The sequence below is a fragment of the Girardinichthys multiradiatus genome, chromosome 15 (assembly GCF_021462225.1).
Source record: "Girardinichthys multiradiatus isolate DD_20200921_A chromosome 15, DD_fGirMul_XY1, whole genome shotgun sequence".
Lineage (NCBI taxonomy): Eukaryota > Metazoa > Chordata > Actinopteri > Cyprinodontiformes > Goodeidae > Girardinichthys > Girardinichthys multiradiatus.
The window spans coordinates 8,703,254-8,730,270 of record NC_061808.1 but is presented as its reverse complement, the minus strand read 5'-3'; the positions used below and the strand labels follow the sequence as shown (position 1 = coordinate 8,730,270).

The 27,017-nt window shown below is 40.2% G+C and overlaps 3 protein-coding genes and 1 long non-coding RNA gene across 5 annotated transcripts; 2 read left to right on the top strand and 2 right to left on the bottom strand.

Annotated features, from left to right (window-relative positions):
* The first annotated feature begins 222 nt into the window (after positions 1-222).
* abracl (ABRA C-terminal like) lies at positions 223-4,181 on the top strand. Its single transcript, XM_047387059.1, has 3 exons — positions 223-511; positions 1,079-1,144; positions 2,160-4,181. The coding sequence occupies exons 2-3, from the start codon at positions 1,084-1,086 to the stop codon at positions 2,342-2,344; spliced, it is 246 nt and encodes an 81-aa protein (XP_047243015.1). The 5' UTR covers positions 223-511; positions 1,079-1,083; the 3' UTR covers positions 2,345-4,181.
* Positions 4,182-8,869: 4,688 nt separating this feature from the next.
* On the top strand, positions 8,870-18,304 carry heca (hdc homolog, cell cycle regulator). The gene is made up of 5 exons (XM_047387994.1): positions 8,870-9,771; positions 12,676-13,699; positions 15,011-15,177; positions 17,263-17,417; positions 17,822-18,304. Exons 1-5 carry the CDS (start codon positions 9,621-9,623, stop codon positions 17,984-17,986), a joined length of 1,662 nt encoding a protein of 553 aa, XP_047243950.1. The 5' UTR covers positions 8,870-9,620; the 3' UTR covers positions 17,987-18,304.
* On the bottom strand, positions 15,282-17,932 carry LOC124881975. Its single transcript, XR_007041787.1, has 2 exons — positions 17,793-17,932; positions 15,282-17,430 (listed from the first exon to the last, which is right to left on the bottom strand). It is a non-coding gene; the product is annotated as an uncharacterized LOC124881975 (long non-coding RNA).
* mtif3 (mitochondrial translational initiation factor 3) lies at positions 18,230-24,877 on the bottom strand. 2 transcript variants are annotated; one of them, XM_047387997.1, is made up of 4 exons: positions 24,755-24,877; positions 22,356-22,815; positions 20,531-20,682; positions 18,230-19,327 (listed from the first exon to the last, which is right to left on the bottom strand). In XM_047387997.1, exons 2-4 carry the CDS (start codon positions 22,810-22,812, stop codon positions 19,094-19,096), a joined length of 843 nt encoding a protein of 280 aa, XP_047243953.1. In that variant the 5' UTR covers positions 22,813-22,815; positions 24,755-24,877; the 3' UTR covers positions 18,230-19,093. The 2 variants fall into 2 exon arrangements, with proteins under 2 accessions (XP_047243953.1, XP_047243952.1); XM_047387996.1 differs by having other exon boundaries at positions 24,760-24,845.
* Between the last annotated feature and the right edge of the window lie 2,140 nt (positions 24,878-27,017).

Sequence of the window (27,017 nt, the reverse complement as noted above, 5' to 3'; positions counted from 1 at the left end):
GAAAGATTTGAGCCAAATTATTCGGATCCCAGAAAGGAGCCGGAATTCCCATCATTACAGCCGGTAATCGTGGTGCCTTCAAGTCACGTTTGATCCAGGATCCAAACAAACAATTTAAAATTCTCAATTTGATGACTTGTAGTGGAGAGTAGCTAAATATACACAGGTCAACTTTATAGCGCTTCCGACAGCTAATTTCTAATATCTTGTGATTTCTTGCATTTCTTCTAGACTTCACGTGTAGGCTACCTGCCACTGGGACTGGAGATGGAAAAGCTATAAAGTAGTACAGTACACATTTTCTGTCCGAACTTAATGTTTCCAGTAAATTTCCCCAAACAAATAAACAAATAAATGAACAAAAACTTAGTATAGTTTTTTTGCCCCACCTACTACTTGACTTCAGAAAGCGGACTTTTCGAGCACCCGCTGAACGCAACATCATTCTCACCGGTCGACTCTTCAGAAAGTCCTACCTCATCTCCCTACAGGAACACGACGGACTAAAAAGGTAAACCGGCTTTGTTGGCGTTATGTTTGGGGTTTGCTCTGTGTGAACAAACAAAAAAATGTCACATATCGTACATGAAATCAGTTCAGGCGAAAGAAAAAAAACTCCTCCATCCGCACCGGCGAATCATTTGTCTGAGCTAAACGGATAAATCCATGTTTTGCGTCCCGGAAGTCACGGAAAAAAAAGACCAGGTTGTAAATATTAAACCGCACGTTAGAATTAATATTTATATTCGAAATTAAAGAGCAGAAAAAAAAGAATTTGTGGCTTGTGTTGGCTAGCTGTGAGTGCTAATCCTGCATTTCCGCATTAGTGACAGTCCGCCCTGTTCCGTTCAGGTTGCAGCTTGTTCACGTTGATCTCAGCTCTGCAGTCCGTTCAGAGTAGCTGTGATTATGCTATACAAGTCGTGTTTAAAAAGTACATAAGTAAAAATCTAAATTTTGCACTATAATGTAAAGAAAGGTACATCGTCCCCCATTTTATTTTAAAAAGCTACTTTATTCATATCCGTGTTTTGTTTTGCACCAATCTTTTGCTTTTTGTTGTGTTTTTCCATTTTAGCAACAATGAATGTGTCGCATGAAATAAACCTGCTTGTGGAGGAGATTCAGCGACTTGGCAGCAAAAGTGAGTCGATGTGTTTCTTTGACATTAAAACAGGTTCAAACATTTAATCGTGATATTCATAACCATTCCTAGATTATCTCACCACTTCCAAATTTGCAAACCTAATCTGATAGAAGCAGCATGCCTCAGTGATCCACCTAGTTATTTATTTGCTTACAGCTCTAAAACCTACGGTATTATCACGTTAGAACCACAAATGTTATTGATTAGGATCTTTTACATTTGAAAAGTTTACCATCATTACAGGTACAGCTGTGAGCCTTTTTGGGGTTTGATTTTACCAGCTTTATACATATAGTGACTGAACATTTGCCTATTTTGTTTTTAGCAAAGTAGCCCAACCTCGGTCAGATTGAAGAGCGAGATTTTATGAACACCAATTCTCATGTCTTGCCAAAGATTCGTAAATTGATTTAGGTCTGGACTTTAACTGGGCCATTCTAACACATGAATATGCTTCGATCCAGGCCATTCTGTTGTATCTGTTTGTTATATGCAGTCTTGATTTTCCACCACACATGGAGTTTTAAACGTAGGCCACAAAGTTCAATGTTCGTCTCATCTGACTATAGCACTTCTTATTACCTGAGCTGTGGATCTTTGCAGCTCCAGAGTCACCAAGGGCCTCTTTGCTGCTTCTCCGATTAATGCTCTCCTTCTATAGCCTGTCAGTTTAGGAGAGCGGCCTTGTCTCGGTAGATCTGCAGCTGTGCCAATATTTTCTTATTTTTATGTGATGGCTTTCACAGCGTTTCATAAGACGTTTAAAGCTTAGGATATTGATTGAGAACCTAACCGCGATTTGAACGTCTTACCATAACGCTCTACTTTGTGTTGATCTATCACATAAAATCCCATTTAAATACATTGAAGTTTTTTCATTATAACAAGACAAGATGTATAGAAGCTCAAGCAGTATGGGAGGCACAGTAAAGGCACAGGATTTGAGCTCTGCTCATTTTTCAGTATTCCACCCTGTTTACCTGCATAAACTCTTTAAACAACTTTTTTTCAGATGCCAGCGGTCAGACCAGTGTGAAGTTTGGGGTCTTATTTAACGACGACCGTTGTGCCAACATCTTCGAGGCGTTGGTGGGCACGCTGAAGGCGGCCAAGAAGAAGAAGGTGATCGACTTCCAGGGCGAGCTGCTCCTGCAGGGTGTCCACGACCAGGTTGACATCATCTTGCTGCAAGAATGAAACCAAAGTTTGAACGGGATGACCTTTTAATGAGCTGAGAGTCTGACTGAATCCTCTGAGAACACTGCGTTCCTGCAGTGCCTCCATCTGTGTCCAAGTTTCTATGTGATTTTATTAGATTTGTTTTCTTTTCCTTTTTTATTTACAGGGCCTGGTATTAAACTGAAACTCCAAATTTTCACATCAGACAACATACATCTGTATATTTTTGTTGCATATTTGACCTCTCCAGCTCCCTTCTGTAAGGTTTATAAAATCTGTAAAGAGGCATGTTGTTTGAATTAGAAAGCTTGATCTCCAGAAAATGAACTCCTTCGCTGTCCTGAGCGATACTATCTGCGTATGTTGCACAAAAAAAACAAAGTAGTTATTACAGATAAGTTAGAAGTTAAGTTGGTGGTTTGAACATCCACAACATCACATCTGGCCTCCTGAGTACAGACGCATGTGATTCAGGAATACACGGAGAAGTGGTGACCCCTTCCAGGTGCTGCCTTTTTATCAGCCACATTTTCCACCAGATTTAACATTAAAAATACACAAAGCAGGAACGAAATATTATATATTTTTTGGGTTATGTCATGTTTTGGATAAAATTAGCAGATCCCGACCAGATGCCTTTCTTGAGAATTTCAGTGTTTAGGAAAAATGTCGAACGGCTTCGCTGGTGTGAGTTCGGACTCTCTAAAGACCACTGTTTTCCTTTCACACAGAAAAGATATTTCGCATCTATTGTACAAATTACAGTGTAATATCCACAGCTGCTTTAACCAAATGGCTGTTGTGCCTACTGTTTACATGAGCCACTTCTACTACCTCTTGTGGACTTTCAAACAAGATGTTCTTTGAGCTTTTGAGAACCCAAGAACAGCTCCTTTTGTACAAACTTTGACCACAAAGAAAGTTGAAGTGCGTGTCGAGATTTCCTTGCTGCTCTTCTGACTTATTACTACAAAAACAGCCCTTTTTAGATGTTGTCATGAGTGAATTTTTCTCAACGAAACAAATTCCAAAAACTGCCTTTGTTTGTGGAAACTTCTGATGAACAAACAGCGAATGTATTTCTTGTGCAGCCTTTAGTGGTGGGAAAAAGTGCTTATGATTCTCAGGACCAAACTTGTGCTTGAAAACTTTCCCGTGGCTTTATTTAGTGTCAGAAACTGTACTGTTGGTCTGATGAAACTTTTGGATCAGGTGTGAATACTTTCCTAAATTTCCTAGTATCAGATGTATCAATTTAGCTTTTTTGGTTAGTAATGGTAAGAAATGCACAGTTTTTTGTGTGTTAAATAGGAAATTGTGAAATGAAAAGTTACACATGAAGAAGAGTTTTCAATGATCACCTCTATTTGTGAAACAAATATTCAGGGTTTTAAAACTTGATAGGTTAATAATAATGCCATCTTATTCAGTTTCTTGCTAAAAATGTGGCACAAAGTTAAAAAATGTTGTGAAATCAGGTAAAATATAGAAAGTTTATGAAAGTATGCCTCGTCTACAAGTTTTATTGGACCCATTTCTCTGCTGTTGGATCGACTTCGACACTTTATGTTCAGGTTTTGTTTCAGTTTGACCTTTTTATTATTTAAGGACAAAAACAGCTCAGAACTTTGGTAAAAATCAAGAAAAGCAGAGACTCATTATCAGTGTGAATGAAACAGACGAGTTTTAAAAGTTGTGAAAAAATAATGATGCCTTGGATGTCAGTGATCAGAACTGAGTCGGTACCTCAGGCTGTTCTAGTGCATTGTTACTGTATTTTGTATTTGGCGAAATCATATTACCATCAGAACTGAGGTTTGTTCTACTGTGGAAAAATAAAGTCTTTACACTTGAAGTCTTGAACCATTATTGTTTTCCTAAATCTCTGAATCATAGTTTATAATAGAAAGTGCTTCATATTTTTAACGTGTTGCTTTCAAGTTTGTAAAAAATACCACTGGCAAAAGAAAGAAAGTGGCTTTTCTTTTTTGTAAATTCATTCTGGTCTCTTATGTACCTTAAATCCACTGCTGTTGATCAGATGGGATTTAGGTTATTCAGGTGATTATAACTACCTACACATTGTTGTACTGATTTTGTTTTTTTAATTTATCAGTTGTTTGTTCTCTGTTGTGCAATTTGCAGGGTTTATGCAACCCCAATTCCAGTGAAGTTGGGACGTTGTTTGAAGCATAAATTAAAAGAATACAATGTTTCAAATCCTTTTCGACCTATATGCAATTGAATGCACTACAAAGACAAGATATTTAATGTTCCAAGTGATAAACTTGGAAAGTTTATCACTTGGATGTTTCTTTTTGCAGATATTTGCTCATTTTGGATTTAATGCTTGCAACACGTTCCAAAAATGCTCGGACAAGGGCAACAAAAGACTGGGAATGTTGAGGAATGCTCAAAACATTCCACAGGTGAACAAGTTAATTGGAAACAGGTGAGTGTCATGATTGGGTATTTAAAAAGGTGCCTCCCAGAAAAGCTCAGTTCAGCACTTTGTGAACAACTGTGGCAATAGTCCAACAGTTTAAGAACAATGTTTCTCAATGTCAAATTGCAAGGAATTTAGTGGTTTGATCATCTACAGTCAACAATATCATCAAAAGATTAAAAGAATCTGGAGTTCAATTTATTGAAATAATCAAATTCAGCTTGGCAGGAATGCAGAAAGCCTTTGGAAGTAAGAGGTCAAATCAAAGGGTTGGTTCATATTAGAAAATGGTCTTGGTGGTGTCAGTTTCTACACTTATGAATATCACCATCTGAAATTAGGCTATATAGTAAAAAAATTCGATTTACTAAAACCAAACCTATAGGAACAACAGACTTTCACAAATGTCCATGTCATATATAGTTAATTACAGTTTGTTAGTTTATTCAAAAAAATAAAATAAAATGACACCCATTCTGAGCCAGCAACATTAGATTTTCCTTAAAATCTAACCGATACCAGTAGATTGATGTAAAAATTGTAATAATCATTAATTGCAGATCTATTACATAACGTCAAGAAATTAGATGTAAGCACATCCAAAATCTTTTAGAATGCATGTTTGTGTTATTATTTATCAAAGGGTAAAATCTAAAACCAATTAACATACTGTAAGTATGCACAAATAAGTTTTTATGTATTTGCCTCATTTATTTGTCAAGAGTTATAAGATTGTATTTAGCGCCATTCATTTATTTATCAATCAATTTTGATTAGCTTCCCCGCCCTGCTGAAGAAAAACATCTCCACACCATGATGCTTCCACCACCTGGTTTTAACATGAGGGTGGTGTGTTTAGGGTAAAATGCAATGTTAGTTTTCCAAAACACATAGCATTTTGCATATAGGCCTAAAAGTATATTAATTCTGTCATATGACCACATCACATCATCCTACATGTTTGTTGTATCCCCTAGATCATAATTTCCTTTAACCAATAGTCATCTTCTTGCCACTCTTACAGATAAGTCCAGATTTGTAAAGTGCACACTTAATATTTGTCTAGGTTCTCTGTGGATCTCTGCAGCTCCTCCAGAGTTACCTTGGGTAAATTCAATTTAATTCAAAAATACTTTATTAATCCCAGAGGGAAATTAAATGTAGCTCATTATGTGGGTTTCTTCAAAGAGCCGTTGTAGATGCTGATGGCTGTGGTCAGGAAGGATCTCCTGTAGCGCTCCGTCTTACAGCAGATCTGAAGAAGCCTCTGACTGAAGACACTCTGTTGTTGTAGGACAGTCTCATGAAGAGGATGCTCAGGGTTCTCCATAATGTTCCTCATTTTATCAAGAATCCATCTTTCCACAATGATCTCCGGAGGTTCCAGAGGAGTCCCCAGAACTGAGCCAGCCTTCTTTATCAGCTTGTTGAGCTTTTTTAAGTCCCTGGCTCTGATGCTGCTTCCCCAGCAGATGATGGCAGAAGAGATCACACTTTCCACAACAGACTTATAGAAGATATGCAGCATCTTGCTGCAAACACCAAAGGACCTAAGCTTCCTCAAGAAGTACAGTCTGCTCTGTCCCTTCTTGTAGATGGCTTCACAGTTGCATCTCCACTCTAGTCTGTTGTCCAGGTGAACACCGAGGTATTTATACTCCTCCACCACCTCCACTTCTTCTCCCATGATAGAAATAGTTTTTGACTTATTCCTGTTTCTCTTAAAATCTACAATCATCTCCTTTGTTTTAGTCACGTTCAAAATGAGATGATTGTTTCCACACTATGCCACAAAGAGGTCCACCACCTTCCTGTACTCAGCTTCTTGTCCATCTCTGATCCACCCCACGACTGCAGAATCATCTGAGTATTTCTGCAGATGACAGGATTCTGTCTTGTACTGGAAGTCTGAGGTGGACAGAGTGAAAAGGAATGGTGAGAGTACAGTCCCCTGTGGTGCTCCTGTGCTGCTGACTACCTGGTTAGACTCACAACCCTTCAGTCTCACAAACTGTGGTCTTTTTGTCAGGTAGTCTTTGATCCAGGAGATTGTTGAGGCCTCCACCTGAGTCTTCTGGAGTTTCTGACAAAGCAAATCAGGTTGGATTGCATTAAATGCACTGGATAAATCAAAGAACATGATCCTCACAGTGCTACTGGCTTTGTCCAGATGACAGTGGGTTTGTTGAAGCAGGTGTATAATGGCATCTTCAACTCCAACTCCACAGCGATAAGCAAACTGAAGAGGGTCCTGATGGTTTACTGTTTGCTTACTCAGGTGGGCCAACAGGAGTCTCTCTAGGACCTTCATGATGTGAGATGTCAGGGCAACAGGTCTACATGTCCTTCTCAAAATATTAGCATTTTGTGATAAAGTTCATTATTTTCCATAATGTCATGATGAAAATTTAATATTCATATATGTTAGATCCATTGCACACTAACTGAAATATTTCAGGTCTTTTATTGTCTTAATACGGATGATTTTGGCATACAGCTCATGAAAACCCAAAATTCCTATCTCACAAAATTAGCATATAATTAAAAGGGTCTCTAAACGAGCTATGAACCTAATCATCTGAATCAACGAGTTAACTCTAAACACCTGCAAAAGATTCCTGAGGCCTTTAAAACTCCCAGCCTGGTTCATCACTCAAAACCCCAATCATGGGTAAGACTGCCGACCTGACTGCTGTCCAGAAGGCCACTATTGACACCCTCAAGCAAGAGGGTAAGACACAGAAAGAAATTTCTGAACGAATAGGCTGTTCCCAGAGTGCTGTATCAAGGCACCTCAGTGGGAAGTCTGTGGGAAGGAAAAAGTGTTGCAGAAAACGCTGCACAACGAGAAGAGGTGACCGGACCCTGAGGAAGATTATGGAGAAGGGCCGATTCCAGACCTTGGGGGACCTGCGGAAGCAGTGGACTGAGTCTGGAGTAGAAACATCCAGAGCCACCGTGCACAGGTGTGTGCAGGAAATGGGCTACAGGTGCCACATTCCCCAGACCTGGGCTACAGAGAAGCAGCACTGGACTGTTGCTCAGTGGTCCAAAGTACTTTTTTTGGATGAAAGCAAATTCTGCATGTCATTCGGAAATCAAGGTGTCAGAGTCTGGAGGAAGACTGGGGAGAAGGAAATGCCAAAATACCAGAAGTCCAGTGTCAAGTACCCACAGTCAGTGATGGTCTGGGGTGCCGTGTCAGTTGCTGGTGTTGGTCCACTGTGTTTTATCAAGGGCAGGGTCAATGCAGCTAACTATCAGGAGATTTTGGAGCACTTCATGCTTCCATCTGCTGAAAAGCTTTATGGAGATGAAGATTTCATTTTTCAGCACGACCTGGCACCTGCTCACAGTGCCAAAACCACTGGTAAATGGTTTACTGACCATGGTATCACTGTGCTCAATTGGCCTGCCAACTCTCCTGACCGGAACCCCATAGAGAATCTGTGGGATATTGTGAAGAGAACGTTGAGAGACTCAAGACCCAACACTCTGGATGAGCTAAAGGCCGCTATCGAAGCATCCTGGGCCTCCATAAGACCTCAGCAGTGCCACAGGCTGATTGCCTCCATGCCACGCCGCATTGAAGCAGTCATTTCTGCCAAAGGATTCCCGACCAAGTATTGAGTGCATAACTGTACATGATTATTTGAAGGTTGACGTTTTTTGTATTAAAAACACTTTTCTTTTATTGGTCGGATGAAATATGCTAATTTTGTGAGATAGGAATTTTGGGTTTTCATGAGCTGTATGCCAAAATCATCCGTATTAAGACAATAAAAGACCTGAAATATTTCAGTTAGTGTGCAATGAATCTAAAATATATTAATGTTAAATTTTCATCATGACATTATGGAAAATAATGAACTTTATCACAATATGCTAATATTTTGAGAAGGACCTGTATAGTCATTGAGGACTGATGGGTGAGTTTTCTTTGGCACCGGAACAAGACAGGAGGTCTTCCACAACACCAGAACCTTCTTCTGGGCCAGGCTAAGATTGAAGAGGTGCTGCAGAATCCCACAGAGCTGCTCTGCACAGGCCTTCAGGACTCTAGGGCTGACACCATCTGGACCTGCAGCCTTTTTCCGATTCAGTCTCTCCAGTTGCATCTTCACCTGACGTCTTGAGACACACAAGTGGAAGGGGGTGGCAAAGGGAGCATCTGCATCTTCTGATATGGTTGAAGGCCAACATGTAGAAGCAGAGGGGACCATGGCTGAGGTGGAAGATAAAACATTTGAGGTGTGATGGAAAAGCTGTGGGTCAAAGGAAGGTGGAATGTCTGTTTGGCGGGGAGCAGGAGAGGAGGATGCTGAGCTTGTTTCTGAGCTGAATCTATTGAAGAATAATATTAATAAGTGTGGCCAAATTATTTTTTGTGAAGAGTTTTAGTATTTCCAAATTTTAGATTTCCGTTTTATACATTTACACTTTTTGTTTTTTACTTTTACAAATTGATAACACCCTTGGTGTTCCGTGCTTTCCTGGAGGACGTGAACGCAGCACGTCGTTGATAGTCCCTGCCGGGGGCGGGGCGGGACCAGCGGACGTCAGGGGGTGGAAGAAAACAGCACAGCAGGAATCAAAACAAGACACGGACACGCCTTCGCTTTTAAAGGTTACAGGAGCTTATTTCTTCTACCTGCTGGAAATACCAAAGCCCACGCCTGTCCTCCAAGAGGAGACCTCCACCACCAAGAGGAACGCGAACAGAAAGCGCTGCAAACGCACCGTCGAAGTCCACCGCCGAAATGGAGTCCACAGAAATGCAAGACAGCGCTGACTGGAGCCGCTGATAGAGGTCGAAATCCCAGCCTCCGACGTTCTGAATCTCGTAAAATGCCCAACCAGAAGAGCAGCAAGGGGAAGAAGAGCAAACGCACGAACAGCAGCGGAGACGAGCAAGAAAATGGAGGCTGCGCGGTCGCAGCGGGAGGCGCGGCCGCGGCAGCTGCAGCTACCGCTGCGCCCAGGACGGAGCGCTCCAGCGGTAAGAGATGTAGAGAAGTTTGGAGATGTTGCTTTCCTTCCAGGAGAAACCCTGGCTTATCTGCACCGCTTTGGCACGCATGCGCTGCGACGGTGCCAATGTTTGCTCCGATACACTCATTTATGCATGGACTAAATAGACAAAATTCATTGATTATCGGCAAACAAAGGAGTCCCTGGTCGACGTCCGATCCAAGGCCTTGCATAAACTGCATGATTTTCTCTGCGTGTTTATAAATCAGCTAGTTGCTGTTCCTCAAGCTCAGCTGGTGAGACTGATTTTAAGGCCAGTGCTGCTTCTATTACTCACAGAAGACTGTGGAAACAAGTTAAAACCTCAACAAAGTTCGTGTCTTGGATGTGAAAGCAGACGTTTAACTAATAATCTATGTAAATCACTTTAAAGGCTCCCCTGAAGGCCTCAGCTCTGTTTCCTGGCGCACACCTTTAACACTCAGGTTAAGCTTGTGGCCTTCTTCCTCGACAGTATTGCTGACACCTCACCGCTTGTGTGCGCACTCAATCTCAGCTTCTACTGACGGCAGCTGGAGAAGTCATCCTGTTGCATGCTGCAAACCGCACAAATATGGCTTAGGACAAACTATCCATTAGAGCGCTCTTGCAGGGCGCTCTCCATGAAAGTTAAACCACAAATCAGTAGGTTAACAGTTGAAATAAAACGAATAAAATGCAAGTTCACATCAGCAGTACAGTCACATTTTCAGCAGAAGTGCCAAACAGTTAACAGGTGCAACAGCTCCACCAGTTCTTGTCTGAAATCACAGTAAAACCTTGCTTTGTCTTTGCTCTGGACTTACAGTACCTTGCACAAACTTTTTTTTTTTTCTCTCCCCGTTTTGTCATGTTACAATCACAAAGTTCAATGTACATTTATTGGGATTTTATGTGATTGAAGAACACACTATAGTGCGTTATTGTGGAGCGGGAGTAACGTGAAAACATGGTTTTAAAAATTTCCCACAATTAAAAAAACTGAAGAGTGGCATTTGTGACCAACCCCCCATGAGTTGATAATTTAAAATGAAAACCTTTCATTGCATTTCAAGCTGCAAGCTTGCCCATTCCTCTTTGCCAAATGGGTCAAGGTGATTCAGATCTTCTTGCCACTATTCCTTAGACGGTTTGTACATTGTATGACTAATAGATGTCCTGTTGACCAGTTCTCCCACCTGATCTGTGGATCTGTAGCTCCTCCAGAGTCACTATAGGCCTCTTAGCTTTCTCTCCCGTTAAAGCAATCCTTGCTTGGCCTGTCAGTTTCAGCCATGTCTTGGTATGTTTACATCTGCTCCATACTCTACCATTTTCAGACAATGGATTGATTATTGCTCAGTGAGATGTTTAAGGCGTGGGATATTGTACAATACCCTAACTCTGTTGCAAACCTCTCCACACCTTTCTCTCTGACCTGTCTGTTGTTCCTTGGTCTCCATGATGCTGTTTGTTCACTAATGTTCTCTAGCAGACCTCTGAGGCCTTCATAAAACACCTGTTATTAAACAATTTGACTCTATTCACTTATTGGGTGGCCTTTGAGAGTAACTGGTTGCACTGGATATGAATACTTTTCCAAGGTACTGTAATAAAAAGTTATCGTTTCTTCTTAGATTCCCACAGTATTCAGATACGAAACACCATAAATGATTGTACACGAGTAAATATAATCATAAAACGATTATTCACTTGAAAATGTCTTGTTGGAGCAGAAGTGAGTTTTTTGATTGAGGTTATTTTAAAGATTACTTCACGATGCTCAGAAGTTAAAAAAGATTGCAACATTGACTCTTTGGTGTGTAACAAAGACCGAGAGCTGACAGTGTACCGGAAAAGGAAACTCCCCCCCCCCCACACACACACCCCTCTCCCTCATGTTATCATGAGCTGCTGAGCTGGTCCTCGCTGAAACTGTCTGCCAATGTCTGCTGGATTCCCTTCCAGCCTCAAACTGTTGGCCTTGCTTTAAAAAGCTGCTGACAGACTCGGGTGGCCCAGTTGAATTCTAGAAATAGATGCAATCGGCGACATTTTCACCATTTTCATTCAACTTATGACGAAACCATTTCAGTCTGTGCTGAGGATAAAGTGACATCCAATATGTCCTCGTATTATTTGAGTGAATCCATTATTGGAGCATAACACGCATTTTTTAGCTCCAACAAAGAATTTTGCTGAAAATATGAGTGTCGTTCATCTAAACTGTTTATTTTTTTCCAAACGAACTGATTGTACAACATACAACTGGATACACGTCCTTCAACAAGTTGCAGGGAAACCACATGACTTTTGAAGCCATCAACAAGCTTTCAGTATAATATTTTCTTGGTTTTTGACCACAGTTCTTATCAGAATTGGTAGAGCTCCAGTTAAATTTGTTGCTTTTCTGGCACCAACCCAGCCTTTAATCTTAATCCATACAATTTTAATAAAGCTAAATTCACGGCCATTCCAGAGGATTAACATTATCCAGCTTTATCCATCCCAAAACCAGTTTTGATGTGTTAGGGGTCATTGTCCAGCTGGGAAACTTAGTTATGTCCATGTTTCAGTTGTCTGGCTGTTGGTTCATGGTAAAAGTTGAAGAATTTAGAGGTTCCACTGTCTTACAGGTAAAACAGGTTAAATTTGAATGGCTCACATTGACTCCTACAAACACACTTCTTTTCACTGCTGCTAAATTTCTCAACATTTGTCTCATCTGACAAAAAAACTTGTCCAGAAGCAAATTAACTTCTCCACATGGGCAGCTGTAATGCCCTGCTTGGAGGTGGCAATTTTCAGATCAATGCTTTACATTTTTTGGAGTAATTAGTTCTAGAGTAATCTGGGCTCAAAATTTGGGGATCAAATGTTTTACCAATGGTTGGCTTTTTCTTTGTTCATTCAGAGGTCCAGTGTGCCTCCCCTCTGGGCTGCAGCCTGGGTCGCTCCGTCGACCTGGAGAAAGAAGACCACCAGCGAGTGCTCTGCAACAACGAGCTCTGCCTGTACGGTAACTGGATGCATTTGCAGTGCTTCTATGAGTGGGAGAGCTCCATCCTCGTTCAGTTCAACTGCATTGGCCGTGCCCGCTCCTGGAACGAGAAGCAGTGCCGACAGAACATGTGGACCAAGAAGGGCTACGACCTGGCCTTCAGGTTCTGCTCATGCCGCTGCGGACAAGGCCACCTGAAGAAGGACACCGACTGGTATCAGGTGAAACGCATGCAGGACGAGCGCAAGAAGAAGCCGTCAGAGAGGAGCACCGGCAGGACTGGGGCGTGTGGTGGCACTGTGGGATCTGGGGATGGTCCATTTGAAGAGCCTAAGAAGAGCAAGCCAACAGGAGGAGCAGCAGGGGGGGGGAAGTTATCTCACAGGGCCTCCAGTCAGGAGTTACCTCGTAGACAATCAGTGGACCACCAAAACTCCATAGAAAGAGGAGGGGGACTTGCTGCAGGAGGATTGTCTCCTCTGGGGCCTCCTCTAAAATCTCCATGTGACTCCCCAGGACTGTCTCCTCCAAGCGGTTTTAATTTCTCCCCCACACCTGTCCTGGGATCAGGAGTAGCAGGTCTGCGGGGTTCCCGCCAGCTGGGCGAGTTCTTCAAATCAGCCATCCACATGGACCCCCAGAGAAAACACCTGCTGGCTGGGGGCGCTCGGGGAGGCGGATGCTCTCCCAGTTCAGCTGGTGCTCCTCACCTGGACCCCACGTCTGTCTTTCCGCTGCAGCTGTCCTTCGCCCTTCCGCTCCACCCCCGTCTCACCTCCAGCGGCGGAGGGGACGGTACCCACCCTCACCCGGTGCAGTTCCTGAGGAGGCTGGACCTCTCGGAGCTCCTCACCCACGTCCCCCGCCACAAACTCAACACTTACCATGTTCGCATGGAAGATGACGCACAGGCAGGCCAGGGGGAGGAGCTGCGCAGGTAGGCCCTATAAACTGAAGAAGTTTCAGATTTTTGGTTTAAGAAAATGTTCTTAGAAAACTGCTCTAAACATTGCAAGAGAATTTTGTCCCTGATAAAACTCATCTTTCAGGCAGTTTGTAGAAATGATCTCCATCTTTTTTTCTCCTGTATTACCCCAATCTTCCTCATTAACCAATCAGCTTTTATAAAACCTTACCAATACTGAATACATGCTAAGTCATATGCATATAAAAATTCTGCAGTACAATTAATGTAATTAGCACTGAAATGGTGAAAGAAGTTCAATTGTTTTGAATAATTTGAACCTAGGACACTTGGCTTTAAAGGGCAACAGGGGCATTACAAAAAGGTTCCATCCATTACCTTTTTGTACCCATGTATTACCATTTTGTAGCAACTTACTTGTACATTTCCTCACTGTTGTTTTCTCCTACTACTCTGCAGTTCTGCATTATTTGGATGTATTGCTGCTATTCACTTTTCTCTTCTCTCTGTTTTTTCTCTTTATAGAAGTTACATCTGGCTTGCAGTTTCTGTTTAGCTGTGACATCTTCCTGGAAGGAACTTCATCTTCTCTTTCTATAGCGGATACACTTGACCCGGTCTTTCTGTGTTTAACACCGTCTCTCTCCTAGACAAGGAAACTGAAGGAGCCACTAACTGTTTTTCATCCCATATATTGTATTACTGGCTTAGTTTATCTTTTTAGATTTTCTTTGTTTCTCTCTGAGATGAAGCCACTAAAAGAGCTACTGCCACTAACTCTACATATTAGTTAACATAAAGTACTCCTGGACTCGTACTTTTGCATGTCTTTAAAAGGGTTGTTGACATGTTTTCAGATTACGTTTAGCAGACCACTGTTTTTTCATAGAAAAAAAAGTTGGGCATGACCAAAGCTGCAAAAATACAAAAGGGAGAAATAAACTGGACCCGGACAGAAACATTTGAAAGAAATCATTTCTGAAAGCAGCCAGATATAGGTTTAGAGCAAAGGGACCCAAGGTGCTAAACAACAAAACAGCCATTTCTTTGTTTTCCAGTACATTTTTTTCAGCTTCTTTCCCGTTTCCTCCCTACACATTCCTCCTTTATCAATACCAGCTTTAGGGCAGAGGAAAAATGTCCATGTGGTTTCAGTGTGTACTGTATATGGATCTAAGTTTCTGCCTCTACATACCTGCATTGGATTACTTTATGTGGGACCTAAAACTTACGCAGTCAGTCAAGAAAGTTAACCTATTAAAGATGCTCCTGATATGCCTCACCCAGACTTATATTTTTCTTTTTGACATTTCCATCCTGCAGGTTTATCCTGTCTGCTCTCAGTGCGAGCCAGAGGAACGTGGTCAACTGTGCTCTGTGCCACCGCTCACTGCCCGTCTTTGAGCAGTTCCCCCTGGTGGACGGGACGCTGTTCCTCAGTCCGTCACGCCACGATGAGATTGAGTACGATGTACCCTGCCACCTTCAAGGTTAGGTTTCCGTGTCTCAGTTCTGTGGAGATTTATTAGGAGGAAATTGGTGAAAAATAACCGCAATTTTTTACATGTCTGTGAAGAGAGACGTGTAAAACATAGAAGTTTATTATGTATTTTATTAGCATATTAAAGAAAAAACACATTTATTTTTTAAATGGCATGTAAACTACACAGGGTCCATATTTAAATTGTTAAAGTGTCTTTGCTGGCTTCTGTTGATCATCCATTTTTCATGAACTGTGCACAGGTCCTAATGTTTTAAGATCTGGGGAGTTTCTTGGCCATAGGTCCAAAGTCTTATTAGTATGATTGTTTTTCAAATTCCTTTTCAATTTTGCTTTATGAGATGTTGCTCAATCATTTGGCTGAAAAATGCATGGATTATCATCAAATTATGCCTGGATCATTGGAAGGATCTTTTAATGCAAGATGCTTTGATTAACTTTTTATTCATGGCAGTATCCTTTGGCAAAACTGGGAAGAAGCCATTTCCCTTTGAATGAGGCAAAGAAGCAGCACCACACACAGGTTGCAATGGGACGTTTCGCTTTCGGACCCACACAGAACGCACGTTAACGCTCAAACAATAAGAAGCAGTATTCATTAGAGAAGAAGAAAATGGCACCAGCTGTTCAATGTCCGTCCTAGTACTTCCTGTAGAATCTGTCTGTTTCATTTTTCTCTTAGAAGTGGCTTCTTTGCTGCTCCTCTTGTCCCGAAAGCAAGCTCTGCACTGGTGGCAACCTAATTTCCTAGGAAGAGATGGCCCTAAGGCTTAATGGAGAGTCTTAAGACGTCCTGGAGGCTTCTTCAGCACAGTTGATGGTGTGATTTTGATGGTCTACTGTTCTTTCAGATGCCAAATTCTTGGCAGTGAGGCCACTTGGATGCAAACCAATGTTTTTCCTAAAAACTAAAGAGCCAGATATCAAATACTTATCTCTTTGTTAGACAGGAACCCAGCTGACTAGCTACAAAAACATGTATTCAGATAAATGCCACAGATTTGTCTAAATAAATCCATCAGGCCATCCATGTGTGAGGACATAAAGGATTTTCTGCCAACTTCTGAACAACCCAACATGAATGTGAATCAGTGCAGCTGTAGCATGGAGCTTCTTTGATGTGCTGATCCTCCAGATTTGATATGCAGAAGTATGGAAGGGTTATTTATTCAGGGTTTATTTTTTACCCTTCTATCTGTGGAACCAAAGGAGAAGTGTGAAATGTGTCCTACAAATTTAACATTGTGTAATTAAACTACGACCATTAGTGGTTATATGAATAATGTTGCTATATTTTAACATTTGAAGCAAGATAGAATTCAGCTCTAAAACACTCACATGGCTCCCAGAAAGATTTAATGGCTGAAATACCATCGCTTTCATACTGCTTCACCAACTCCTGAACTCGCTTGATCTGGTTTATCTTATATATTTACTCGCCTCTTTCTAAATTGGGTACTTTAAACATTTAGAGATGGAAAATTTCAACTTTTTAGGAAATAAAATCACGTCTTCATGAAAATATAGCATCATGGGAGTTAGGGCCAAAACAATTAATCGTGATTAATCGATTATTGAAACTCACTTAGATCAGTAATTAGGCCAGAAATGTACAAAAATACATACATTTTGCATTGAAGATGAAAAACTTTCTTTGTCTGTAAATATTCTCGTCAGAACTCTTCAAGTGGCATAGCTTTAGCTTCACCTGGTTTCAATTCTGTAAAACATCTCCTATTAAGCACCTTTTGCTCTCTGATTATTAATCGATTAATCTAAAGTCAACAGATTAATCAATTGGCAAAATAATCGTTAGTTGCAGCCCTAATGGAAATCCATTCTGGGCATCCTCTCTCCTATACTAGTGTTGTTTAGTCTTCCCGGGTCTAAAGTTTTAATAATTAAATTAAAAACTTGAAAAAAGTACGAAATAAAAGACGAAAAAATCTTTTTATGATCTACATACATCATACCTCTTTTAATAACTCCCAATTACTTTGAAGAACTTTTTTTTTTTTTTTGTCTAATCATTTTTCATTTTTACTGAACTCATTGCATGTATGGCTTACAACAGGTCGATTGATGCACCTTTACGGCATCTGCGTCGACTGTCTGGAGGGCGTCCACAAGATCGTCTGCATCAAATGCAAGTCGCGCTGGGACGGGAGCTGGCACCAGCTGGGCACCATGTACACCTACGATATACTGGCTGCTTCACCTTGTTGCCAGGTGGGTAGATTGGCTGCAGAGGGACATGGAGGAGCACATTACTAATAAAGATTACGAGATAATGAGAATTATTATAAATTGTATAATAATAAAGTAAAAATACAATAATCTAATTTATTGATGCCATTTAGCATTATTTACATTAATATTAATTATAATAAACTATAGCAGTAGTATTGATAATGGTTATGATTCTTATTATGACCATAAGATTATGATAAAACTAATTTGATCATATTTTTCTATTTATAAACCACTGATCATTGATAATAAATAAATAGTAATGACAATAACACTATTGTTAAAGGTTACGAAGATCATATCACAATAACTCTTCTATTATAATTACCAGTATTAGTATTATCACTAGCTGACCTGTGTGTCCACTTCCTGTTTGTCCTCAGGCACGACTCAACTGTAAGCACTGCGGCAAGCCGGTGGTGGACGTCCGAGTCGGGATGCAGTATTTCTCAGAGTACAGCAACGTCCAGCAGTGCCCTCACTGCGGCAATCTGGACTATCACTTTGTTAAACCCTTCTCTTCCTACAAAGTACTCGAGGCTTATTGACAAACGCTTCAACACACGCTAGTTCAGCTACTTTTGTTCTCATTTATTTTCTAACACAATCTAGGAAGGATCTTTAATTTTCGGGGGCCTTAAGGTGATTTTTTGTTTTTAATCTCTCTTTTTTTTAATGCATAGGGAAAATATGACACACAAGACAGAGTTCAAGAAACTGTGAGAAAAGTGTTGATAAAGTGTGGAACTGACATTTTAGTCAAGTGAGCACTTTTATCTGAGACAAGTGAATGTATCTGTACGCCAAATTTGCTTTTATTTTTTACCAAAACCGATCTTAAAATAAAGAGAAAGATTCACACTGATGATGCTGTTGCATGTTCTTGAAATCTTCAACCTCGAAGTCATTTCCTTTACTTCTACAGTTTGGCAAACTTATTCCCAGCATATAATGCAAGCCATTCACATTTAGGATGAAATTCTCCCTGACCCAACTAACCATAAGTTCACATCCAAGGCTGCTTCTAATCATACAAGTGACTCTCAGCTCCATCTAGTATCAACCTAACATCTCTTGAAGAAGCAACATGCATGCGAAGGATCTGTCGACCCTTTTACATTTTTTCTGCAGGAGTGTCAAAGTTGCTGCAGCAGCAGTTTACAGAAGGTACTTTAAATGCTGTGTATCTTATGGTATGTGATAAAATTATTTTGCAGCATTGCAGTTTAACCTATTGTAGCTCATTTTGAGTCTTTTTCCAGTTATTTTGCAGATCTTTACTACTATTTGTAACAATTTTGGATGTTTATGTGGTGGACTTATCACATTGTGAGATCATCTCCATAGTTACTGTCCTTTGGTCTGCAGGTTTTGTCACTTGCATGGGTCTGTAGCAGTTTAATGTGATTTACTGTTTGCGTGGATGTTTTCAGGTTTGTTCTGTTTGTTGTGGCTGTAGTCGTCATCTTGCATCTTCTAGTTATGTTGTATGTGTCTCTCCAGTGATTTCTGTTCATTTCATCCGAACCTTAAGCCTCACTGCAGTCAGCTTGACTCAACTGTAACCGTTGATAAAGATAGCTCTCTGAGTCCGACTGAAGCACCGGGATGGAACATTCAGACACCGACCTGTTAGTGTGAAAATGTCTCTCACATCACTTCTGTACGAACTCCTCTGTTGTGTCCGTGTTGCTAACAGGAGGCGTTTTACTCTGAGTGGCTGCAGACTGCGACTCTTCAGCTTTGTTCTTTGCCTTCTGCGACAGCTCCTTTGCAGACGGTGGTCGGAGGATGCACATGGCTGCCTGACCCTCTCTTATGACTTTAGGCTTAGAGACGAAGGCCACCATCATGTTCATTTGCTCCACCATTTGCTCCAGAGCTGTGTCCTGCACAAAGAGAACATTTAAAAAAGGTAAGAGAAAGCGCAATATTCTGTTTTTAAATGAGGATTAAATTTATTAAGGGGAAAAAAGCTGCCCAAACTATCTTTGTGAAAAGTAATCCCTAAATCGAACCTGTCTGACAAAAAAAAAAAAAAAAAAAGCAACACACCTAAATCCCATCTAAAACAAAACCAAAAAATCAAGAACACTTTAGAGACCATGTCAGTGACATCGATGAGCCTGGAAAGGGTTAGAAAGCTTTTTGTCTGCCTTTGGTTGGGACTGCAATGAAACACATGACTCACAAATGGAGGAAACATGGCACAGTGGTGAACCTCAGCACCTGTCGACCTATCAGAATCACTCCACGTCCTCAAAGACTCATCCAGGAGTTTAAAATATAACCCAGAACAGATCAAGCTCAAACCACCTGGGATATGCAGTCAGACAATGACCCAAAGCAAATCAGCAAGGCGACTGTAGGAAGAGTAGTCGTCTTGCAATCGGAAGGTTGTGGGTTCGATTCCAGCTTCCTCCTGCTGTATGTTGATGTGCCCCTGGGCAAGGCACTTAACCTCAAGTTGCCTACCGATCTGCGTATCGGTGTATGAATGTGTGAGCGTTAGTGAGTGTGATTGGGTGAATGTGGCTCTAGTGTAAAGCGCTTTGAGCGGTCTGTATGACTGGAAAGGCGCTATATAAGTTCAGTCCATTTACCATTTACAAAAAACACGAAGGTGATGGTGTGGCCTAGTTAAAGTCTCAGCTGAGATGTGGCAGGACCTTAAATGGGTTATTAATGCTATAAAATCTTTCAACTATTAAATTCAAACAATTCTGCAAAGAAGAGTGGGGCAAAATGCCTCCACAGTGACATTAAAGACTCATTGGTTCTTCACCTAGGACCAAGGCGGTGTGGACTGTTTTTTTTCCTTTAATTAATAAAATCCGCTGAATATTGTATTTGCTCAGCTTATCTTTATCTCATACTTAATTAGTGCTTTTGATCTAAACCATGTACAAGGGCAAAACTTAAGCTATACTGTGATTAAAAAGTTAAAGGAAAATAAATGATCCTCATGTGATAAAACACAAATAAATTACTAAACAAAATGTCAACCTTTCCTTTAGACTTAACATGCGCTATAATTAAACTCAAACTATTGAAAATAATATAAACAGTGCTTATTTCTGGGTCCTGCTTACCAGGTTGGAAGCCTGTTGTGGCCGTCCGGCCCGAAGAGTGAGCCTAACGTGGTGTTTCTTATCCAGCCAGATCTCCGCTTGTTTCAGTTTAGTGGACAAGTCATGGGATGCGATGCCAGCTGAGATGCTGAGCTCCTTCACCTGCACAGGACCTGTGGAGACGGTAGAGACCATGCAATGATGACTTCCCCTGAATGAAGCTGTTTTAAATGGTGGCAGACGTCCTGGTCCTGATTCAGAAAGTGTTTAGTGTTCTCACCGCGCCTAGACACATTTTCACATGAGTGGAACAAAGCTCACCATCACCATGATAACTTCTCTAGGAGTGGCACTCTCAGACGTCATGGTCAAAATCTGGAATAAAACTAGTTTTAATTCGTGCCTAAACCTTAGTTCAGTTATCTTTATGTGCTGAATCTCTAAAGAAGGAAAACTGAGACCAGAAGAAATCTATTGTACAATAAAATTCATGCATGGATTAATTTTACCGTTCCAGACTCATGTGATTTTTGATTTTGAATATATTGCAATAACCTGGTTGCATAAACGTGCAGATCCCTTAATAAATACCTTGTTAGCTGCGTTTGGTTCAATGTCAGCATTCAGTCTTTGTTGGTAGGAGTCTGCCAGCATGATTCTACCTTGCAAAGGTTCGCCATCATCTTTGTGTACCTCTCTTGTACACAGCCTTGTTCAGATGAACCCAAGGGAGATTTGGGTTTGAATTCTAGCTCGGCCTATCTTAAAACTTCACTTTGTTTGGGCTCGAAGGGATGCTGAAAAATAAAATCTCTCTTTATTTAGAGTTTTCTAGCAAAGACCTAAAGGATTTGGGCCAAAACCGATGGGTACTTGGATGCATTAATTATCCACCTCGACAAAGACCCCCAGAGTCCTCTGAAGAAAGGTAACCCCATATCATGATGCTGCCATCACCGTGTTACAATCTGGGCATAATGTTCTTTTGGTGAATTCTTGTGTTGTTTTTGTGTCAGACTGAATGTCCAAGTTTGGTTCTCCAACAGGATGATTTTTTATTTTAGCCATGCTTAGATGTTTTCTTAGGAAGAAAATCTGTCTTGCAACCCCACTCAGACCTAAGATGTAGAGAATACAGGAGATTATTGTCACATTTAAAATACAGTCAGTAATACCCAGAAATCCATGCAGCTCCTTCAGCGTTGCTGTTAGCTTCTTGAATAGCTTGACCACTTTGTGTCTTGTCTCTTCATCAATTTTGGAGAAACGTCCAGTTGTAGTAATGATGCCGATTTCCCATATTTTTCCAAATATTTTTCATGGTTTCTCCATCATGCTGTGAATATGTGTTTATGCTCAACTCCTGATTGATACCTTTTTGCACCGAGATCATTTTGAAACCTCTGGAAACTATGACTTTAGCTAAAAGATGCAAATATCAGGAAGAATCCTACGAGGACAGCTGAGTTTTATTTCAGATTAATCAAATAATGGCAGCTGCAAAGTCAGGAAAACTGAATAAATTGACATTTTTAGGGTGCTTTAACTTTAGTTGGTTTTATGGCGTGCACGCTTATGCAAACAGGTAATTGCAGCTTTTTATCTTGTGATTGCTTGCTTAACAGGTTTGTTTCGTTTTCAGAAACAAACTGTACAGAATACGTGTGAAATTAAAGGTGGAAAAGGTTTTATCATGGTGCCATTTGAACAGAGGGTGTTCATCTATGAGATCTGCTGTAAAGTATGAAGTCAGAAAGAGCGACATCACTCATCTAGTTGTCATCTTCTGGACAGTTCTGCCTTTGCTGGAGAGAGTCGATGATTTACAGTGATTTGTGCGTCATACCTGCTTTTGACTTGTTTTTCTCTCGAAGTCTCAGCTGCTCCTCATGGATCTGTTTCCCGCTCATCAGCCGGTACACCGGAGGCTCTTTGTTTTCACTCAGCAGCACCAGCTTCAGATCTTTCTCATCCATGATTCTGATCACATCAGCCCGATGCATCAACCCCAGGTTCTCACCCGCCTCACTGATCACCTGTATCTCTCTGTGAGGGATCTTCCGGCCGACGCTGCTGATGGAGGCATGGGCTCGGGGATCCTGCTTCTTTTTCTTTGCTGGAGGTACCTGTTGTTCTTCAGGAACCTCTGTGGAGAACGCAGATCGTCTCCAGGAGGAAGCAATGACACTGCGTGTTTCACAGAGTCCAGTTGATCTCAGAGTTGGTGTCCAGTAGGCAGGCCTGCTACTGCACACAGCTCTCACTGTGTGGCTTAGAAGCCACCTGACACAACCTGCAGACATTTTCTGCACAGAAACAGAAGCGATGATGTGACACTTTAGATTTACAGAAGGCATAAATTCTGACACTTCATGCTTCAGCAATTCATGCAGCTGACACTGAAAACTTTAAGACAATTTTCTAACTGAGTTCTTTTTGTTTTCACAGAATAACAAAGGACTGCATAATGACAAATGTGAGTGTGGTTTGGATTTAGCCAGTTTTTAAACCACCACCAGTCGTTTAACGTGCAGTGAAACTTAACTAAGTCGACAAATCAGAGCAAACCACAAACCATAAAAGTTGTCAATGCTTCTAGTATAAAAATGAGGAAGAATATGTGATGTGCAGGAGTAATGACGTCAAGACCACACAGTCGAAAAAAAGATTCAGACTGACGGAAGAGAGACTGAGACAGGACCAAATCAATATGTGACAGTTTTCAAGACTTTTCCTGTAAGCATAATGATTTACTTGTTGCTACAAACATTGGTTGAGTTTAAATGTAGCCAAGAGTTTTATATTCAGCTACATTAAAGGAAAAGATGCTGCTGCTGCAGTCCTAGTATGTCACGTCCGAGACTGAGACAAGACCACGTAAAATTGTACTCCATTCAAAGTCTTTGGCACTGTGATCTTGAGACCTAATCGTAAACTACTGCACCAATGTAGTGTGTACTGTGCTAAGATCAATGATTTGTCTAATTTCCTAATAATTCCCCTGAAGGGAACCAGACTTTCCTGTAGCTTTTATAAACAGTACGTATTTATCAGTGGTTTTCAGGCATCCTGGATGCATTTCAAAATGTTTATTTGAACACTGGCTGCTCGTTGCCTTATTTCCATCCAAGCATAGCAACATATATGGCATTTTATTCCTTGATGTAGAGGTGTGAGTTAAGCTCAACACACAAAAGGACATTCTTTTGAAAATTGACAGAGAGTGGACTAAAAATAAGCCAGAAAAAAAAAAAGCCAAAGTCCAAAGAAAATACTTATGAGAGCCTCAGAAAGCCTCGAGAACTGTTGATGAAGAAGTCCGCTGGTTCCACAGAAGCTACACATAGTTTCAAAAGGTAAGTTAGGCACAAAAACAACATATGGAAAGCTGAAGAGGGGTTTTATTGTTCAGCTTCACATTGAGTTTCGATGTAACCAAATCTTCTAAACAAAGGCTTCACCAGAAGAAAATTAAAGATTTTTTAATGACCTGGACAGAGCCCAGTGCTAAATCTGGCAGAAAAGCTGAGGGGTCACTTGAAGAAGGCGGTGTGACAAATTAAAGATGGAGAGCATTTTGAAATCACTTATCATGGTCTAATTTTTTAGATCACAAAAAATGGCTTTATAAGAGCAGCATACACTTTTAGACCTGCAGCATATTTTGGACTTTTGCTTTAGTTTCCACGGGGATGCGCTTCCCATTCGTTGTTTCCATTTGGAGAGAAGATCATAATGTGGTTGAGCCACTTATTTTGCCAGTTTCCTTACAGTTTAACTTTATGTCAGTTCAGGCTGTGAAGGTTAACTGGGTTCCTAATTAACCTGCAAATATCTGATCCAAAAATGCTTTCTACCACAAAAGGTTTGTTCAAGAACCATAAACGGTACACGTACCACAGCTTGAGAACCATTATCTCCGCCAACGGACTGAAAAATACAAATTGTGACGGAAAGAAAAATATTTGGGTTTATATTTGAAACGTATAAACTGTCTGATATCTAAATGCGATTCGGAGTAAAAAGCGATTGTAATTAACAATCAACCTGGTGATGAAAGGTTCTTTTTAACGAACAGTTTGTATTCAAATTGCCCTCGACCACTTAAGCTTGACCCTAAAGCAAACAGCGAAAGGCGTTTTAAACACATCAACAAGGAGAAACGCGTTAAAACAGTAGAAATTCATTCTAATCTACTGAAAGTACATTTCCTCCGTTTGTTTTAAATAGCTGCACATGTTTTACCTCACTTTAGATTGTTTATCAGTCGTCTGTGAGCAGCTGCAGGGTGACAGTCCACTTCCGCCTTGCACTACTTCATGTGCGTCAAAAAAGTGCTCTGCTGCCCTCTTGTGGACAGGATGCTCCACCAAAACTTTATCCATGTGCACGTTCTGCACGTTTCAACTGTTTCCTTGCTTCAACACTCCTCTAAATTAAAATAATTGATCATAAGCAGGCATTACATGCTGAAGAGACAATTTATCAATTTTAACCAGGTTTTACAAGCAAAGTAAAGTAAAGTAAAAGCTGCAGTTAGGAACAACTTCTGTATAAGTTTAGGAGTTCCAGTTAGTTTTGATCTGGCTTTCAAAATGTCCCATTTTCTCAAATTCAAATTATAAAATGTTTTCCAACATTAACCACAACAGTTTGATTACAGAAGTTGATCGAAGTGAATAAATACCAGACAAAAAATATTTATTTGGTTTGTTTTTGAAGACTTCAGCAATCTCAATTGACCTTAGGCTGGTCCGAATGTAACGTCTGTAATGACAATGATTAAACCTCTCCATGAAGTTCAGGTTTTTTCTGAATATTATTGAAAGACCTTTCTCAGAGGAAAAGTAAGTTGTATTCCTCCTTTTCTGCAGAAATAAAACTCCAGACGTCCTTATAAATATTAATGATACAAATCAGACCTGGAAAGGAAGCCAAAGTCTGGAAGATAACTGAAATATGACACAACTGCATTGGAAACGGCTAAAATTGTCTGTGCAAGAGCTTTGGGAGTGGTTTTGGTGCTGCAGGTTATTTGTCTATACCGTAATACCAACACAAATGTCAGCTAGAGCATCAGAATAAAAACTTACCTTGAATTCTCACACCAAAATGAATCTAAAAAATCTGCTAATTAACATCATCTTTCTGATGAATTTGGACATTAAAACTGATTTTAAAAAAGAAGCACCTAAGTATCCATACTGAATGGTTTTCAAAAAGAAAATTCATGCCAATAGAGTTCAGAGTAACTGCAGGAGAGCTTTAGACTATAAATCACATGGTTACCCATTACGCCTTTCAAGTTGAGGTGATAAAATTCTCGTAAATTAACAAATTAGGCATAGATAGAAATCAGCTCCAGCTCTGGGTCTCTGAAAAGTACAGCTAACACAAACCAGAGGGGAATCTACCACCATTACCTGGAAAACAGACAGATAACATCAGATGCAAGCAAAAATAAAAAATATGCAAAACAAACATCCAATGGAAATCAAACCACAAAGATGCAAAGTGTAAATGTAAGAGTGAATTAAATGGCCATGTCCAAGTAACTGACTATAAAAGCCCTCTACAGTGGAAGTTGAAATATGTTAGAAAACATTTTCATTTCTATCTCTGTCCATCAATCAAAACTATAAATATCAGTTTGACAGCAAAGAGACGGGAGAACATATGAGGTGTTATTTAACTGTCAAAATCAAAATTCCAGTTCTTCTGGAAATATGAAAAACACCAGCTTAAAGGTTTTTGAGATCACAATCACTACGTCTTTTTCAACTAATTTCTGAGAAAATGATGCTTCCTACAGCAGAAGATTAAGGAATGGAACAGAAAAAACACAATATGTGCAAATTTCCTTTTTTACAGGTTTTTAATTGGTGAAATAAGAATAAATTGACATCTAAATCTGCCATATGACATGGGAAAATATATATAGGCATAAAGGTTTTGTTTATATACATATGTATACATATAAATACATACAGAATGTATTCAGGCCATTACATGGGAAGGAGGCAGGTTCTTTGAAATGTGCGTGTCAACCCCAGAACAAATGTTAATGTTAAAAAATCAAAAAAAGCTTAATACATATGAACACATCAAATTTTCAGAGTATTATTTGTAAAAAATGTCGAAATATGATAATTTTCCCTCCACTTACCAATTATTTGCTAATTTGTATTAGTCTGCAACAGAAAATACCTACAGAGCACTGTAAGGACATCCTGTTTAAGTTTTGAGGTTTTGTTTACCAAGTGGTATTATAAATCTTTTAATTAAAAATACAACTCTTGTCTTTATAAGCTCCAAAAATTACATAATAAAATATAACCTAAAATAAATATCCACCCATCACACTACAGTCATTCTTAAGACAAGCCAAACTACAGAAGAGGCATTGTATGTTATGATTTGGGGTTGTTTGGTTTTTGGTTTCTGGTTTTTCCTTATGTTTTTCACTGCTCAACTTTTGAATCATGCTTTTGTTTATTATTTTTCCTGG

Bases quoted from the DNA above. Each gene is read 5' to 3' on its own strand.
- heca (XM_047387994.1), top strand. From the start codon at position 9,621: ATGCCCAACCAGAAGAGCAGCAAGGGGAAGAAGAGCAAACGCACGAAC. The intron at 13,700-15,010 runs GTAGGCCCTATA...TCCATCCTGCAG, and splicing joins CAGGGGGAGGAGCTGCGCAG to GTTTATCCTGTCTGCTCTCA. The intron at 17,418-17,821 runs GTGGGTAGATTG...GTTTGTCCTCAG, and splicing joins CTGCTTCACCTTGTTGCCAG to GCACGACTCAACTGTAAGCA.
- abracl (XM_047387059.1), top strand. From the start codon at position 1,084: ATGAATGTGTCGCATGAAATAAACCTGCTTGTGGAGGAGATTCAGCGA. The intron at 1,145-2,159 runs GTGAGTCGATGT...ACTTTTTTTCAG, and splicing joins TCAGCGACTTGGCAGCAAAA to ATGCCAGCGGTCAGACCAGT.
- mtif3 (XM_047387997.1), bottom strand. From the start codon at position 22,812: ATGTCTGCAGGTTGTGTCAGGTGGCTTCTAAGCCACACAGTGAGAGCT. The intron at 20,683-22,355 runs GTATGACGCACA...CCGTCTCCACAG, and splicing joins GAAAAACAAGTCAAAAGCAG to GTCCTGTGCAGGTGAAGGAG. The intron at 19,328-20,530 runs GTAAGCAGGACC...CTCTTTGTGCAG, and splicing joins CACAACAGGCTTCCAACCTG to GACACAGCTCTGGAGCAAAT.